The sequence below is a fragment of the Vulpes vulpes genome, chromosome 8 (genome assembly GCF_048418805.1).
Source record: "Vulpes vulpes isolate BD-2025 chromosome 8, VulVul3, whole genome shotgun sequence".
Taxonomy (NCBI): domain Eukaryota; kingdom Metazoa; phylum Chordata; class Mammalia; order Carnivora; family Canidae; genus Vulpes; species Vulpes vulpes.
Window position 1 is genome coordinate 79,774,617 of NC_132787.1, and position 15,412 is coordinate 79,790,028.

General features: G+C 39.1%; 1 protein-coding gene across 25 annotated transcripts in view; it reads left to right on the forward strand.

The window, feature by feature from the left end:
- Positions 1–15,412, forward strand: part of SLC8A1 (solute carrier family 8 member A1) — a 375,587-nt gene that overhangs the window by 347,785 nt on the left and 12,390 nt on the right. For all 25 annotated transcript variants that reach the window (XM_072767223.1, XM_072767229.1, XM_072767224.1 and 22 more), the window contains one exon: positions 25–300. In XM_072767223.1, coding sequence (XP_072623324.1) covers positions 25–300 — 276 coding nt within the window. The remainder of the gene's footprint in view (positions 1–24; positions 301–15,412) is intronic.

The window sequence follows — 15,412 nt, forward strand, 5'->3', positions numbered from 1 at the left end:
CATGTGCTTCATTCCTCCCTCCAGGGGAAGATGACGACGACGATGAATGTGGGGAGGAGAAGCTGCCCTCCTGTTTCGATTATGTGATGCATTTTCTGACTGTGTTCTGGAAGGTCCTCTTCGCCTTCGTCCCCCCGACAGAATACTGGAATGGCTGGGCCTGTTTCATTGTCTCCATCCTCATGATTGGCATACTGACAGCTTTCATTGGAGACCTGGCTTCCCACTTTGGATGCACCATCGGCTTGAAAGATTCTGTGACTGCAGTAGTGTTCGTCGCACTTGGAACTTCGGTACCAGGTAGAGAATACGTTCATATATGATCTCCCCCAGACGTGGAAGCCCATTTGCCTTCTTGACCTTTTCTTTCTCACAGTTTCAAGGACTATGATAACAAACAGGCCTATGAAAGACAAGAGCCCACAGATATAAATAATGTCACTGCCAGAAGACCGTCATGGCATTTTTCAAGGTTAGAAAGCTAGTTGGTATCATCATGATGACAGGAAAGCATTCCCAGGGGGACTGAGAGAACAGATTGGTTTGATGGCTAGATCGATAGATCAGCTTCCCATTACAATCAGCAATTTCAAAAACACAAACCGAAATTACAGAATCACCTTTACACACAGAATTTGACTTTTATATATTTACTAACGTTTGGATGACTTCCATGAATCTGACTGGTTGGGTAACTGAGATAAATATCTACTGAAGACCTGATACAATATTCCCTTGACCAAAATGTTAATGTGAGTAAATTAAAAAAAAAAAAAAAGTAGACATTGATCAGGACAGGGCATAAGTAATCCCAGCCAAAGCAATTAGAACAAGTACACATTTCATGGATGTCCCTTCATGCATTTCTTATAAGCTGAATTTTTCTTCCATTCTACAACTGTAGCTCATTATATTTGCTTGCCTTCTAAAAAATCATCCTCCCAAACATGACATTGATAGCAGTAATTTTCAGACATTGGTGAGCATCAAAATTACCTGGGAGCTTGTTTAAAAAATACAAATGCCTGTAACCCACCATCCACCTGCAGAATCGAAAGATCTAGAGGAAAGACCCAAACATGAGTGTTTGAAGTTCACAGGTAATTCTGGTGCACATCAGAGCCTACTGTAACCAAGGTTCTGGACCCAGGCCCCAGTACTAGTTGACATCTTGACAGATACACAGCTGACCCTGGCTTTTGGTTTTGAGTCTAAAAAACGACTGCAGTTTAAATCATGTATATATCTCTTCACTGGAATTCACTAATTGTGAATATCTCTCATCTCCACTCAGATATCATCTCAGTGTCTCTGAGCCTTGCTTTATTTGTAATATAGGGATAATCATACTGAACTTGCAGAATTGTGGTAAGGACTGGAGAAAACACCTATAAATTATGCATCTGGTAAAGCATTTGAAACATAGAAGGAATTTGACTAAAACACCAGCTTTTGTTATTAGTTATTTATGAATAGCTGAGGATGATCTGACCAGTATAAATTTGGATACTTCGTCCTTGAGTAACCAGAAAAAAACTGTCCAGATCTATAGTGGTGAGCCATTGCACATGGTGTTATCCAACTGATTGACCATTTGAGAGTCTTGATAAAGGGGCCCGATGTGGTTCTGGTGTCACTGAGTTAATGGAGGACTCAGGGGACTTAGCGGGTCCTTTTACTACTATCTTAGTGGCCAGAAGTAGGCAAAGTCTTCCAGTTGACTGCTGATGCTCAGAGGAGATTGGACTCCCTCTCAACACCAGCTGTTTCTATCAGTTCCAATTTGGGTCTTTATTTTTATTTTTTTCCAAAAATAACCAGAAATTTAGCAAGAAGGAAGACCTTGAAATATTCATACTGTGAGTTGTTTTGTTTTGAGAACACATTTACCAAAAAGAACTAAACATAATGGTTACCAATCACTCTATCTTAGGTTACTACAGGAAAATATTTTGGAGTCTACTCTTCCTAAGGCTTAAATCACTGTATCAAATGGTGCCCAAGTTAGCACACATTCTGGCCCTGGGTTTAACCCTTGAGGAGAATATGTGCAAATTATGATAATGAAAGCAAAATTAGGTCTCTCATCAGAGTTACTCAAAATCAACCTACCTCTCTGGAAAGTCAGCAGTTGGTCCCATCAAATGCATCTCTTGTTTTCCAAATGATCAAAAAAAAAAAAAAAATGCTTTACTACATCAAATCCTTGTTTCTAAAAATATATATTTTTTAAGTTTCCCAGCTCCTTATCTCAGTACCTCAAAACTGGCTCCTTTTCCCATATACTGGTCTTCCAAAGTAGCTCTGTGCATCTCTTGTATTAAATTCTTTTGAAGAGTGTGGCAGCCATACCATATCATTTTTCCGTAACATGAAATGTGGATTCCACTAAACCTTAGTGTTTGGAGGAGTCATTTGTTCTGCCACTTAAAACGGGCTCAGAACCCAGGTAGGGGCATCAAGAGGTAAGAAAGCCTGTTGGGGAGAAAACAACAGAAACATTCACTGTCAAAGTGGTTTTCCTTCACTGCCATAAATTCTTCCCATCAGGAAACAGATTTCTTTACTTTGTCATCAGGAGGATTCCTGTAATTTGCTGCAATATTAGCTGTGCAGTGTGTTCCCCACACAATATTCACAGGTAATCTCATATTTATATAAACAGACATCCCATTCCCCCCAAAACAGCTGTGCAAATTGAACAAGATGCTGAACAAACATAATATTTCTGACTTTATTCTTGAACCCTGATGATTCAGAGCAGTGCTTTATTATATTCCCTGAGTCAAAAAAAATTATTCTATTATTCTGAGATGACAAAGCCCAGTCTCTACAGGTGGAAGAATAAAAGAAACTAATTCTTTTCACTCAAAGCTTACCATTAATGGGCATTGGTCCTGAGGCCCGGCTTTTTCTCTGGTCTGATGTCTTGACCCTTTTCCTAAAGTAGAAGAGCTCTAAGCTAGTGTTTGATGTACTGCTGCCTCTTTGTAGGTGAGACTCTTGGATTCTCAGCTTGTGATGGCCTGCCCTGAGGCAGGATTGAATATTTAAATATCTCATCTAAAGTATTTTTTCATCATATTCAAAATCTATGGTGAAAGGAGCTTATGCCTTTCCAGGTGAGACAGAGCTTCTTCCTACTACTGTGAATCAAATGCTCATTATAATCTCCCAGCAGAAGGGGGCGCCTGAGTGTCTTCACTCCCCCTCAACCTTAGTATGCCTAGAAGACCTTAAAGACCCACACCTGTTAGGAGAGCAAGAGCAAGAGCCTTCTTTTCCTGACTCACCTTCTGCAGAGCTACTTGTCTAGAGAAGAGGAGCTTCCTGAATCATCTCCTTCTACCTTTTAATGTTGGAGTAAGCAAAGCCTGATCTCTAGCTCTCTTCTCCTCCCCTTCTGGGCTCACTCCCTGGCCCATCACACCAGTCTTCGAGGCTTAAATGCCACCAGCATGCCAATGATTACCAAATCACCATGTCTAAAGTAGAACTGCTTATTTCCATTATCCTGCCTTATCCTTGAACCGAACCAGATCTTGCCTTTTTTCAGGAAAACAGTATCATCTACTCAGTATCCTTAATTCCTTTTTCCTCATCCCCACAGTCAAGCCATTCATAACTCCTGCAGATCTTACCCCTAAAGTATATCATATCATGATGGGACCCACTTAGCTCTCTGTCTACCACCAAGGCCAGGTAGGCTGTTCTCTCAGACTGCTGCAAGGCCCTCCCGTCTGTCTCCATGCTTCTGCTAAGGATTGTTTTAAGATGTAAGGCAGACCACATTTCTGCTTACAATCTTCTAAGGTCTCCCTACTTGGGATACACTTCAGAAGTCTGTCCCTGGCTTACAATGACCAATCTGATTTGTCTGCAGCCTGTCTCTCCATTCTCTTTTCCTCCTTGCCCACTGTTCTTCAGCCCCACTGGCCTTTTTACTGTCCTCTGTGCACCAAGTTCACTCCTTTCTCAAGGTTGCACTAGCCATCTAAAATGCCCTTCCCCTTCATTTACACAAGATTGGTTCTTTGTCTTCATTATATCTCATCTTAAATGTCACTTCATCAAAGAGAACTTTCCTAACCACACAGTGTGAAGTGTGTTATATCACCCTATTTTCTGTAGAGTCTTTATTACTTTCTGGATATTCTGGGTTGTTTTTGAATGTTATTGTCTACCTCTGCCCACTGAAATGGAAGCTTCATGGGAGCAGAAAACTTTGCCCTTTCAATCTCTCATTTCTTTGGCTCCCAAAAAGGTGCCTAGCTAACAAATAAGTAATGCAATTGTAAATGCCTATGTGTTTGCACGTGTGTGTGGATGTGCTGTATCTATAAATCAATGTACAAATCAGTCATTTATTTACACCTTAGTATAGGTTACTCAGATCAGATGGCTTTCTTCTTAACACTTAGAGACAGCAAAGAATTAAAGTTATTATTGAGGGAGAGGAACAATAGATACTTTTATAGTGTGTCTTATTCTTGAGGAATACATGTGGGTAGGTTACTGTAGTTAGAAGGGCAAGCATAGCTTACGAGCACAAGTCTCCTCTTTCATAATTTGGCTCTTGTGGGAAGTGTGATGGGGAGCAAGATATTGTCTCTTCTTCATTCTTTTCTCTGCTATCATCCCTGCTTTTAGGATGCAGAACTTAGGCCAATACTTTTAAAATTTTAGATGCATTCTGTGTGGTACTAACTAGGCATTTTGCAGTAGCCTGACTTGGGTCTTGTAACATGTAACTATGTTACATCAGATTGTTTCTATAGAAAACAGGCTCAAAATTCAAGAGAAATTAATGCAAGAAGTTTAGAACCCAGCCATTTTTTGCACTAGCCACTACCCTGATCACATGCTCTTTTAGCTTACAATTATTTACTTGAATAAAACTGGGTATATTGGGTCAAGACATTCCAACTTCTCTATCACATTCCAAACCTGGATTTTCTTTTCATCTCTTACTCCTACTGGAATCAAGTAGAATCAAGCATTCTTCCTTAATTGCAGAGAAAACTCTTAGATGTTAATGAGTTGGGAATATTTTTACCTCACTCAGTTCTGCCTTGGTCTTTCTCCATACATCTTGATTAGGCTTGTGCCTGGATCTGGCCAACTACCCCCCGTAATTTCCTGTTATGAGTTGTTTACTCCTGTGACCACAACGCTTTAAGAACTGGGTATTTTAGGGCTATTGCTTAGCCCCTGGCATTGTTAGATTTTCTGTTCACTTCCAGTGTTTTGAACATCCTTTAAGTTTTGTCAAGTAGGAATTATTTCACTGTAGAAATTTTAAGTCATGAAGGGAAAGAAAATAGATGATTTTAGGCATTTTTCCCTACTCTGTATATAGAACTTAAAAAAAAATAAGACCTTATTTTAGAGAAAATGTGTACTATTTTTAAGTTACATTACTTCCAGATTTCAAAATATCATAGGAAGAACTTGACAAAAAAACTGGTTAAACTAGCTGTTCACTATGTTCTTTTAGTGCTTTGGTTTTCTTGCCTATAAAATAGGCATGGTAATACATGGAAATTTAAGAGTTGACAAGAGGATTTAATAATACGGATCTCAAAGCACTTTGTCAACTGAACATTGGTATAAATCCAGCAAATAATTCTCATTATCTACACTCTCAAAATGTTGAATAGAAACCATCAGAAAATGAGAATGAGGGGGCACCTGGGTGGCTCAGTGGTTGAGCATCTGCTTTTAGCTCAGGTTGGGATCCCAGGGTCCTAGGATATAGTGCTTGCATCAGATTCCCTACAGGGAGCCTGCTTCTCCCTCTGCCTATGTCTCTGCATCCACCCACCCCCTCTCTCATGAATAAATAAATAAATATCTTTATAAAAAAAAAAAGAAAATGAGAATGAATGGGAAAGGTCTTATGAACAGAGATGGAAATTTTAAAATATTTGTCATGTGGCTCCACTATGTGCTAGGCATGCACACTGTATTTACAGTATCTATTGTCTTACTTAGGTTATATCAGTAAGTGGTACAAAGTGATTTTGTCTCCTCTGAGATTTTTTTTTGTCCATTAGCCCCTTCACCTAAAAATGAGTTTTATTTTTTACCATTTGACATTGTGCTGGAAAACATTGTTTTTACAGAAAAAAAACAACTCACTATGGATTTTTAGTTTCCAAACTTCTAGTAACTCTAAAAATAAAAATACTGTATACTTGGGTAATAGCACATTACACTTTATTGTGTCTTGCTATTTTAATTCCCAGTGGATCCTAAGGTAACTTGTATGGTTGTGCAGGTTGTGTACTGCAATCTCAAGGGATCATCGTAATCTAAATGACATCCCTAGAGATGTATGGGGTACCATACCCATGGATGTATATAGTGGTGGTCCTGTCTAAAAGTCACTTTATCAGAACAAGAGAGTAAGCTGGAAATTAAGGCTCAAAAAAGAATAAATGATTTGCTCATATCCAGTTCCAGTTAAAATCAATGATAAATTGTGTCTCTATTATAATCTGGTGCTCAACCACTCTATCATTCCACCTTGGATTCATTTTTAAAGTAAGCATTCTATGCATTCTTTCCCACATATATTATAATTGGAGGGAAATTACTTCTTTCTTTGGCTTTAATTTAGTATTTCTCAATTTAAAACATGCAGCAGCAGAATTATATTCAAGCTCTTTGAGGTCAGGTACTATCATCATTCCCTCTGGCATGGAAAGCAGAAGAGTACATGCTTCAAAAAAATTCAGAAATGATAAAGGCCTATTTCTATACCCATAAACACTTAGCATTTCCTACGTTGTAAAAATTTAAACACTAAAACCACTGGAAACCCTTTTAAACATTTTCAGCTCTGACCTAGCTGGCAAAAAAATAAAAATCCAAAACAATCCCCATCGGCACAGCCATATGTTGCTAATGGAACTGACCACAAAAGGAGGTTTGGTCATTCTGGGCTAAGACCAGAGATTCCTGTGATACACGGCTGGCGAGGCACTGGGGTCAGTGGACCCAAGAAGGACGTATGGGGGATGTTCTCTCAGCAGTCATATTTTGCAAAGACTTACTGACAACTCTGGAAATCAAGCCCAGTCTTCTAAATTTCTGAGTAGAAGTAGGAGTCTGGGAGTAGGATCACTAGAGCTAACTGTCCAAGGCATCTACCAGTACACACACTCAGCCTCCCCCTTACTTAACAACAGAGATGGGGTCAAAGGGAAACACAGCACCCCATACAAATCAGATATTCTTTTCAGGGTAAGTTGTATCCAGCCATTCTGAAATCCCAGAGCCATCCGGTTTGGCCTGGAGAACAACAAGGATTCAGGATGATGCAATCATTTCCTCTCCCTCCATCCAACTTGAGATAAATTTAGTGTTCTCATTTCTGGGCTCACGGATGAACTGGTTAACACTCTCAGTATCATAAAACTATGCAAAATCTTCTCTTAGTGCAGTTTTAATGGACATCAACAAGGAGGTATAAAAGAACATGAACTTTAGAGTCAGATAGACAGGAGTTCAAACCCATTCACACCACTTCCAAGATGAAGGGCACCCCTAGAGGCAAATTGCTTAACTCCAATAAACTTTAGTTCCTTAACCTGAATAACGAGGACATGAAAATGTCTCAGTTACAGTGACGATGACACGAAGAAAACACCCTTACCAAGTACCCAGCAAGGGCCCAGCATATAACTGATGCTCAAAAAAAAAAAAAAATGTTAGATCTCTTCTTTTCTTCTTCAATGTACTGATGAATGGGTTTAGGCCTGCCAGTGTTTAGCTCAGCACTATCACAGCAAGTAAAAAGAGCAAACCAAGCCTATCTTCATTATGGTCCTATGCTAGGAACGCTGGTGAGGTGGGCATTCCCAGTTGTGTTCCTGTCTTCTGCATTTTACTCTCTCTGAGCTTTATACTCTGCACATTGGCATTTCAACTCGGCCCCGGGTTGATAAGGAAGTGCCATAGCTACAGTGTGTATACATATTTAATTGGATGATTAACATTTCACATCAGTTTAAATGGGAATGAAAACAGAATTGCTTTACTCTGCATCAAGATTCCCCTGTGGCTTTAATGTCGGTTCCCCCAAGAGGATCCTAAAGGGCAGGTATATTTCATTTCCAGATACCCTAATAAGCAGTTTCTTTGCCACTAAGAAAGGTCAGTGCTGCTGAAAATGGGTCCTCTGATCGTAGTCAGGCCAAGAGGCAGAGCTACCCTGGAATACAGCCAGAGTGCAGCACCAGGCAGCCCTAATTCCTCAGAGGGCTTTCCACAGGACCTTATCTCAACCTTATGCCAGAGACCAGATAGCTGGAGGTAAAACACTCAGTGTGTTTCAGCACGCTTTCTTGCAAATAGGTTTTTTTCACCTTTCAACTCAAAGGAATTGAAAGCAGCTTACAAAAGCAAACGTTTATAAGGACAGAGCCAAACAAAGGAAGGCTAGATACCAGATTTCACAAGACCTGCTCCATAAATGGCACAAGAACTGCCTGTTATCCTACACTACAAAACACTGGGTAACAGACAAAATGCAGCAGACTCAAAGCATCTTGTAAAAATCTGGGAAAGACCCATTTCAAAACCATTTGCATCCTTTATTCTTAGGGCCCAAGGAAGAGGTTGTATTTAGTACTTTTAAGTTTTTTTGCTAGCAGTTTCAATCCTTGATTGGTCCCAAGGGGCAGCACTGCATGGCCACCTGGCGTGGAGGATGAGGCTGGAGGAGGACCGAGATGCTCACAGTGATGTCACCTACCCGGAGGTGGTCCAGGGAGCTGAGAATTCACCATGCGTCATGCCCAGTCCCAAACCCCACTGTCTTTAGATTAGTGCCTCAAGCCCACACCAGCCACCTTCACTCAGTCCCATAAAAATCCCAGTGTTAAAGAAGGGGAGTTAAAAATACCTCATCCTGGTCTTATCTGGGCCTTTTTACATAGTCTAGGTCAGCCAAAGCAAGAGCATTGGCAGAAAAATCACCCTGCTCAGGGGTGTGTACGTGTGTATATGACTGTGTGTTCAGAGAGCTGGTTTTAGGAATGTGCAATGTGAATGAATATAAATTTCCTCTCCTTTTTAGTCTCAAAGGATATCCCTAAAGGGAGCAAACTTCAAGTGTCCTGAAGGCTGTAGGCCTGTTGGCTCCAAAGGGATTAACAAAAGTATGAGTCTCTTACAAGTGACTTGTAAATGATGTTGAGGTGGTAACTTTCAAATTTCTCTCTTCTCACATTTGAAAAGAAGATAATGAAAATGAAAAATGTCAAGAACCACTGTTTTGCGTTTTTTTTCTTTCAAATTCAGGCCTCAGGCTGCATTTTTTAACAACTTTATTGAGACATAATTTTTATACCAGAAATGTCACTCCTTGAAGGAGAAAGTTCAGTGATTTTTTTTTTAGCAAATCTACAATGCCCTGCCACCACTACCCTAGCCAGTTTTAGAACATTTCATCACCCCTATATGATCCCTCATAGCTACTGACAGTTAATCCCCACTTCTTCCTCCTGCCCTAGGCAGCCACTAATATAACTTTCTAACCCACAGATTTGTCTTTTTTTCAACATTTCACAAGTATCAATTTTAATACAAATATGGCATGGATTCTCTCCACGATAGTAACTGTATTTTAGTAACACAGAATTTAGGAATTCATCTCAGAGTCTGTAAGATTTTAACATAATTTTTGTTTTGTTCACCACAAAATCTCTATGGACATTTGCAAACTACAAGTGTGAGATATTTTTGGTCTTCATTGCTTTGTGCATATGTGAATTTGTGCATCCCTTAAAACAATCCCACTCTCCTTCCCCCAACAGTAACCTCGGCTCATATATTCACAACCGCTAGGGGAAAATATTGCACAATGGTATTTGGAATTAGCACTATGAATCTTGGGGTAACACCCTGTCTAATGATCTATAGAGCCTAAATATCCTTAGACAATTATAGTCAGGTAATCATAACACAATGCTAAGGAGGCAGCTCTCATGAGTTCAGCTTCTTACTCTTATCCCTGGCCCCAGCCTGTAACCCAGTAGATATTTGTCATTGGCCCCTGGATCCATTAGGAAGAGAGTAGAGACCAGGGCCTTGAACAGAGGCCATGTGCATTGTCTCCCTACACACAGAATGACATATTACTAAATTCAAAAGTAAAAAAAAAAAAAGTGTGTCATAAAAAAGCAGAACTTAATTGCCATGTCATGGGCACTGCATGAACAGCAAAATGAATTTAAAGCCCATTGGTATTTTTAGACGAGAAGGCAAATAAAATGGTATTCAATTTAAAAAGTAAATCTTACATGTGACTGTAAAAGCATTTTAATGTCTGTTGGGGATAGTGCATATTATAGACATGAAATCATGGTACTTGGCATTTATGCACAAAGCCAGCTGGAATGCCATCAATGCTCCTTGGCACACAGACCCCACATCCTGCCTTTTCCCAGGAATGAAACATAAACTATATATTATTACTTTATATTCTGCTTCATTCTAGAAAAGGATTTAAATCCATAAAATGCCTTATATTCTTCAGCCACTCTTCCCGGCACATGACCCAGAAATGCCAAATCTATAGGTGACCATATCTGATAAACTTTGTTTAGCTCAGCACGTATAAATCCCATATTTTGTGCTAAGGAGAAAATAGCTTGCTTTGGTTCTATTACTGACAATCAGGAAATTATGTGTTGTGTTTGTTTTCTTTCCCCCTTCCTCCGCCCTCTGGAGCCCAGGGGGCTTTTTGACATGGTCCTCCATAAATTGTAAGCTATTATTAGGTTATCACTATAAAAAATCATGGGTTGAGACAACAAGCAAGACTAGCTGCAGTTCCAAACTGAAATGATCCCCAGTGGGGTCTACAAATGGACCCAGCAGAGAACTAATTATACCATTTCATTCCTGGGTTACAGTTGTAAAACAAAACAAAACCCCACAAATGTGCAAAAGGATCATAAAGACATCCTCTGAAGGATTCTATGTATGATGATGCTTTAGACAGCTGAAATATGGCAAGCCAAAACCCCTAAACTAACCCAATTGTCAAACTAGAGGACCACATGGCTGCTCAGAGAGGGGTCAACACTCAGGCTGAATCAGAAGTGGGTCAGGTGCTACTTGTCCTTTTGTCTGTACTTCTAGAGTCTCACATTTAGGGAGAAAAGGGTCAAACCATCTAGAAGAACCTGACATCGGTAACTTAGGTATCAAGTATTCTTGTCCTTAGTATATGGATTAAACCCTTTCTTCTACAATTTCTACACCTGAGTCCACAGTAGGATGTTAGTGAAAAATAATCTTCAAAATAAAGGGCTGTGTTCTGACAGATGACGCCAGTAGCTAGGATGTGCAAACTGAGTGAGACAATGTGGCATTCTCAATCATTAAATATTCAAGTGGTCTTCTCTCTGCACTAGTCATCAGGCATTAAAAAGGAGATTAATACCATTTTGTTAAACATTAAATCAAAGAAAGAAGTAGGATACAGGGGCATGGCATAGATTCAGAACCATTCTATACTCATTTTCATTCGTTGATTCTACAAATATTTAGTGAGTACACACTAAGTAGAAGGCCCTGTTTAACACAGTAGATACAGGGCGATAAACAAGACAGATGTTGAATCCCACAAAGTTCATACTCCAGTGGAAGAAAACAGATACTTCACAAAAATAGAATAAAGTGTCAGACAGTAGTGAGGATGAACATTGTTGAGAAGAAAATAAAACAAGGTCATGGAATCCTGAAATCAAGAATACATATGTTCTATACACATGGAGGAGTATTCTAGTAGGGTGGTAGGACTCCTTAGGCCACTAACCTTTGGCAAATTGCCTACTCACTCAAAGCTCTGGTTATCCCCCCTGCAAATTTATCCAGGCAGTTCTAATCTTAGAAATTATGAAAAGGTGTTACTTTTTCCTGGCTTATTCCTTTAAATAACTACTTTGAATTATTTCGGTGGTTTGATTCTCTGGGCAGCTGCAACTCTTTTATCACTACCACATCTGTTCTTACGGGACAATACCCAATTGCACTGGGTTTTTCTCCCCAGCACTTCTTCCCCTCCCCTTATAAATGTTCCGTGTTACTTATTATTTTGGAATATCCAACAAATGATCCACATAAAGGCCTTAGTGATTCATGGTGATTTCATAAGAGTAGAGCATTTGCATTTAACACGAAGTGTTTCAACAGTAGCCACATTTGCATAGCTTCATTGTTTAAAAAGTATATTTGTATAATTTATCTCTTTGATATCCACAGCAGCCCTAGAAGTTAGGCAATCTAGATGTGTTATCAGATTCAGAGCATGGGATAATATCTGATGAGAGCAGGATTAATGAAGGATACTGGAAACGAGCTTGCAGTAGGAGGACCTGGGCACCAGGATTCACAGAATGCGAATTCTAAGCCCATCCCTGCATTCACATTCCATCTGACTCCTAGAGAGTTTCAGCTTTCTCCTCTGAAAAGAGCAGGGCTGATGGTAGCTGCTCCCCCTGCTCTGAATTGTCAGAAAGAGCAAAAAGTATAACATCTCTGGAAGTGCTCTGAAAATTCTAAGATGTGAAAATAAGAAATTTTTGTCAAAAGACATTTTAAAAGTATCTACCAAGAACTATACTAGGTGCCTGGGAGAGAGACAAGGACAGAACCTGACATTAGATTTCAGCCTCATCATGTATCCTTAGCAGTTTGGATATAGCTCTACACCTTACTTTCTAGTCTCTGCATTACAAATTACATCTCTATGAAGAGCCCACATACAAATGAGCACTTGGGTATTATATCCCTTCCCAGAAATCTCAAGGGGACAGAGCTCTTAACAAATGAATATGCAAAGTAATTCTGTGGGTTGAAGTCAATGGAATATTCTATTAGTAAATACAATATAATGTTGCTGTAACACAAATACAAAAATTCAGAGGATTTTGGCCTTGCTCTATAGTCCATCATTGCCCGACAGGAATGGTTGGAAGGAAACAAAGACCCACACATCTTTTCCTTTCACAGCTGGTCCTCAAAAAACTTTTATAATGGGTGAAGTTCGTTTTCAGATTTCTTGTGCCACTTTATGGCCTATCCTGGGTACCTTCTTGACTCTGAACTCCAGGCCAGCCCCTGATGGCCAGGAAATCCCTTTATCACTTCCATTCCTCCTCATGCTGACGCCCATTGAAATGCACCTGCTCTGTGTATAGTATGTATACCTTCCCTCTTAGGATCCCATTACCATAGCCCTGACCTCTGAAAGGACCAGAAAAGGCTGAAAATAAACCTTCTATCCCTTTCCATACAGACTCTATTATTTAGAGGAAACTTTTAAAAATGTAGATTAGTCCTAAACACATTCCCTTTGTAAATAAATTGGGAAATATTAATAAGCACAGAATAAAAAATCATCCAGCAATCCCACCATACATTTGCATTATTGTGTATATATATATATATATATATATATATATATATATATATATATCATTTTAAATTCCTGGGACATTTAAATAAATTGCACAAAAACATATATACAAACATATATATAACCCACACTTTTTAATGGGCTTATATTAGGCTTAGTTACAGAACTTTTTCACTTAGTAGTGAAAGTAGTTTTACTTTGTTATTGTACCTTTAATCATAATTTAACAGTTGCACATTAAAGCTGTAATTTTACCAGAAATGATAGGTTTCTAATTTTTCTCTAACATAAAAACTCTGCACTGACCACCCCCATATACATAAGCTTTCACACTTGCAGAATTACTTCTAAACCCCTAGTAATAAAATTGCTGGATCAAAGATTTTATGGATTTTTAAGACTTTTGATAGACACATATGCCTTTTGGGACCATATAATTAATCCATAGGAATAAGCTAATGGAAAAAAATTTTTACACCACGTCGAGGCAAAGTAGGAGCAGAAAGAAGAGAATTATCACAACTTTCCAGAACTCCCCCAACTTCCACCTGTTAAGGAGCACCTGCTGCCTCCAGGGCTGGGTTGAAGTTGTATGCAGTGACCATTTTTATTTATTGAGTTCCCTCTGTTTGCCTACTTTTAATTGTATTCAGGCTTTCCTGAATGCATAACGCACAAAGCAACCTCTTTCAAAAAGAGAAGGTCTGTGGATAATAAATAATTGGGTAAATATCCACAGGACAAAGGCACATGTTGGGTGTCTTCAGTGTATTTTGCAGATCTGTAGACTTTGAATTATACTAATATAGCCCAACTGACAGGGAAGCTTTCTTTGAACCTATTAAGGCTACCTGGAAGTAAGAGTGAGGGTTTCTGTTTTCTCCAAGTTATAGTACAGTCTTTCTATCAGGTCCCACTCAGCTGCCTCTAGTTCTAGCAAGACTTGGGGTACCTGTGGCTTTAGTATCTCTAAAGTAGGACTTGAAAAGATTCAAATAGGAGATGGATGTTCCAGAAATAGAGCAAAGTATAGAAGAATGATCCAGACTTCAAAGGCTAGGAGGGTTGAGGGAAAGAGAGAGATTATCGTGAAGGAAGGAAGAAGTGAGCTAGAGCGATGCTGTTTCATGCAGGGCAGCCCCGGACTGTGTTTGAGGCAAGGAGTTCCAGTTGTATCTAATAACTAACTGGCTTGGGAAGATGACAGTCAGCTATTTGTTTTACCCCCAAACCTGCCCCCTTTTTGCAAACTTTTCAAAATTAGCAAAATGTTGCTTGACTAAATCACAACAATGTTTTACCCTCATGGATTTACTATCAATAAAATAAAGGATCATTATAGGGGCACCTGGGTGGATTAGTCTATTAGACACCCAACTCTTGGTTTCAGCTCAGGTCCTGATCTCAAACTTTGTAAGATCAGCCCTGAGTCAGGCTGCATGCTCAGTGGGAGTCTGCTTCGATATTCTCTCCCTCTACCCCTTCCACCACTCACTCTGTCTCTCTCAAATAAATAAATCTTTTTTTTTTAAAAATTAAGGCTTATTATAAAATAGAATTATGGCTCAAAATTGAAAATATCAGAATCTTGTGTTATTTTTAAAGTAGGTTCTTTCCAGACTATTTTTATGTAATAGAAAGACAGTGTAAGTGTAATAACCAAGAGAAGCCAAGAACTTAAGGAATTGAAAAAACTACTTTGTCCGTAATCTCTAATATTGTTCTAAATGAATGAAGGGTCATCCATGAAAATAGTCCCTTCTTAATTTGTTTCTGACCCATGCAAATATTTTCCTAAAGGAGTCAGGCTGATGTTTCTCTGTAGAACAACTTTAATCCTTTTCTTTCAACTGATCAGCTGTTTTAATATTGCATAGTTATAGCCAGAGGTAAACATGATGAAGTTTCTGGATTTTCTTTGAACTTTTTGTCCATTTTCAAATTTCAGATATGTTAGTTATTTAGTCCTTGTTAGTA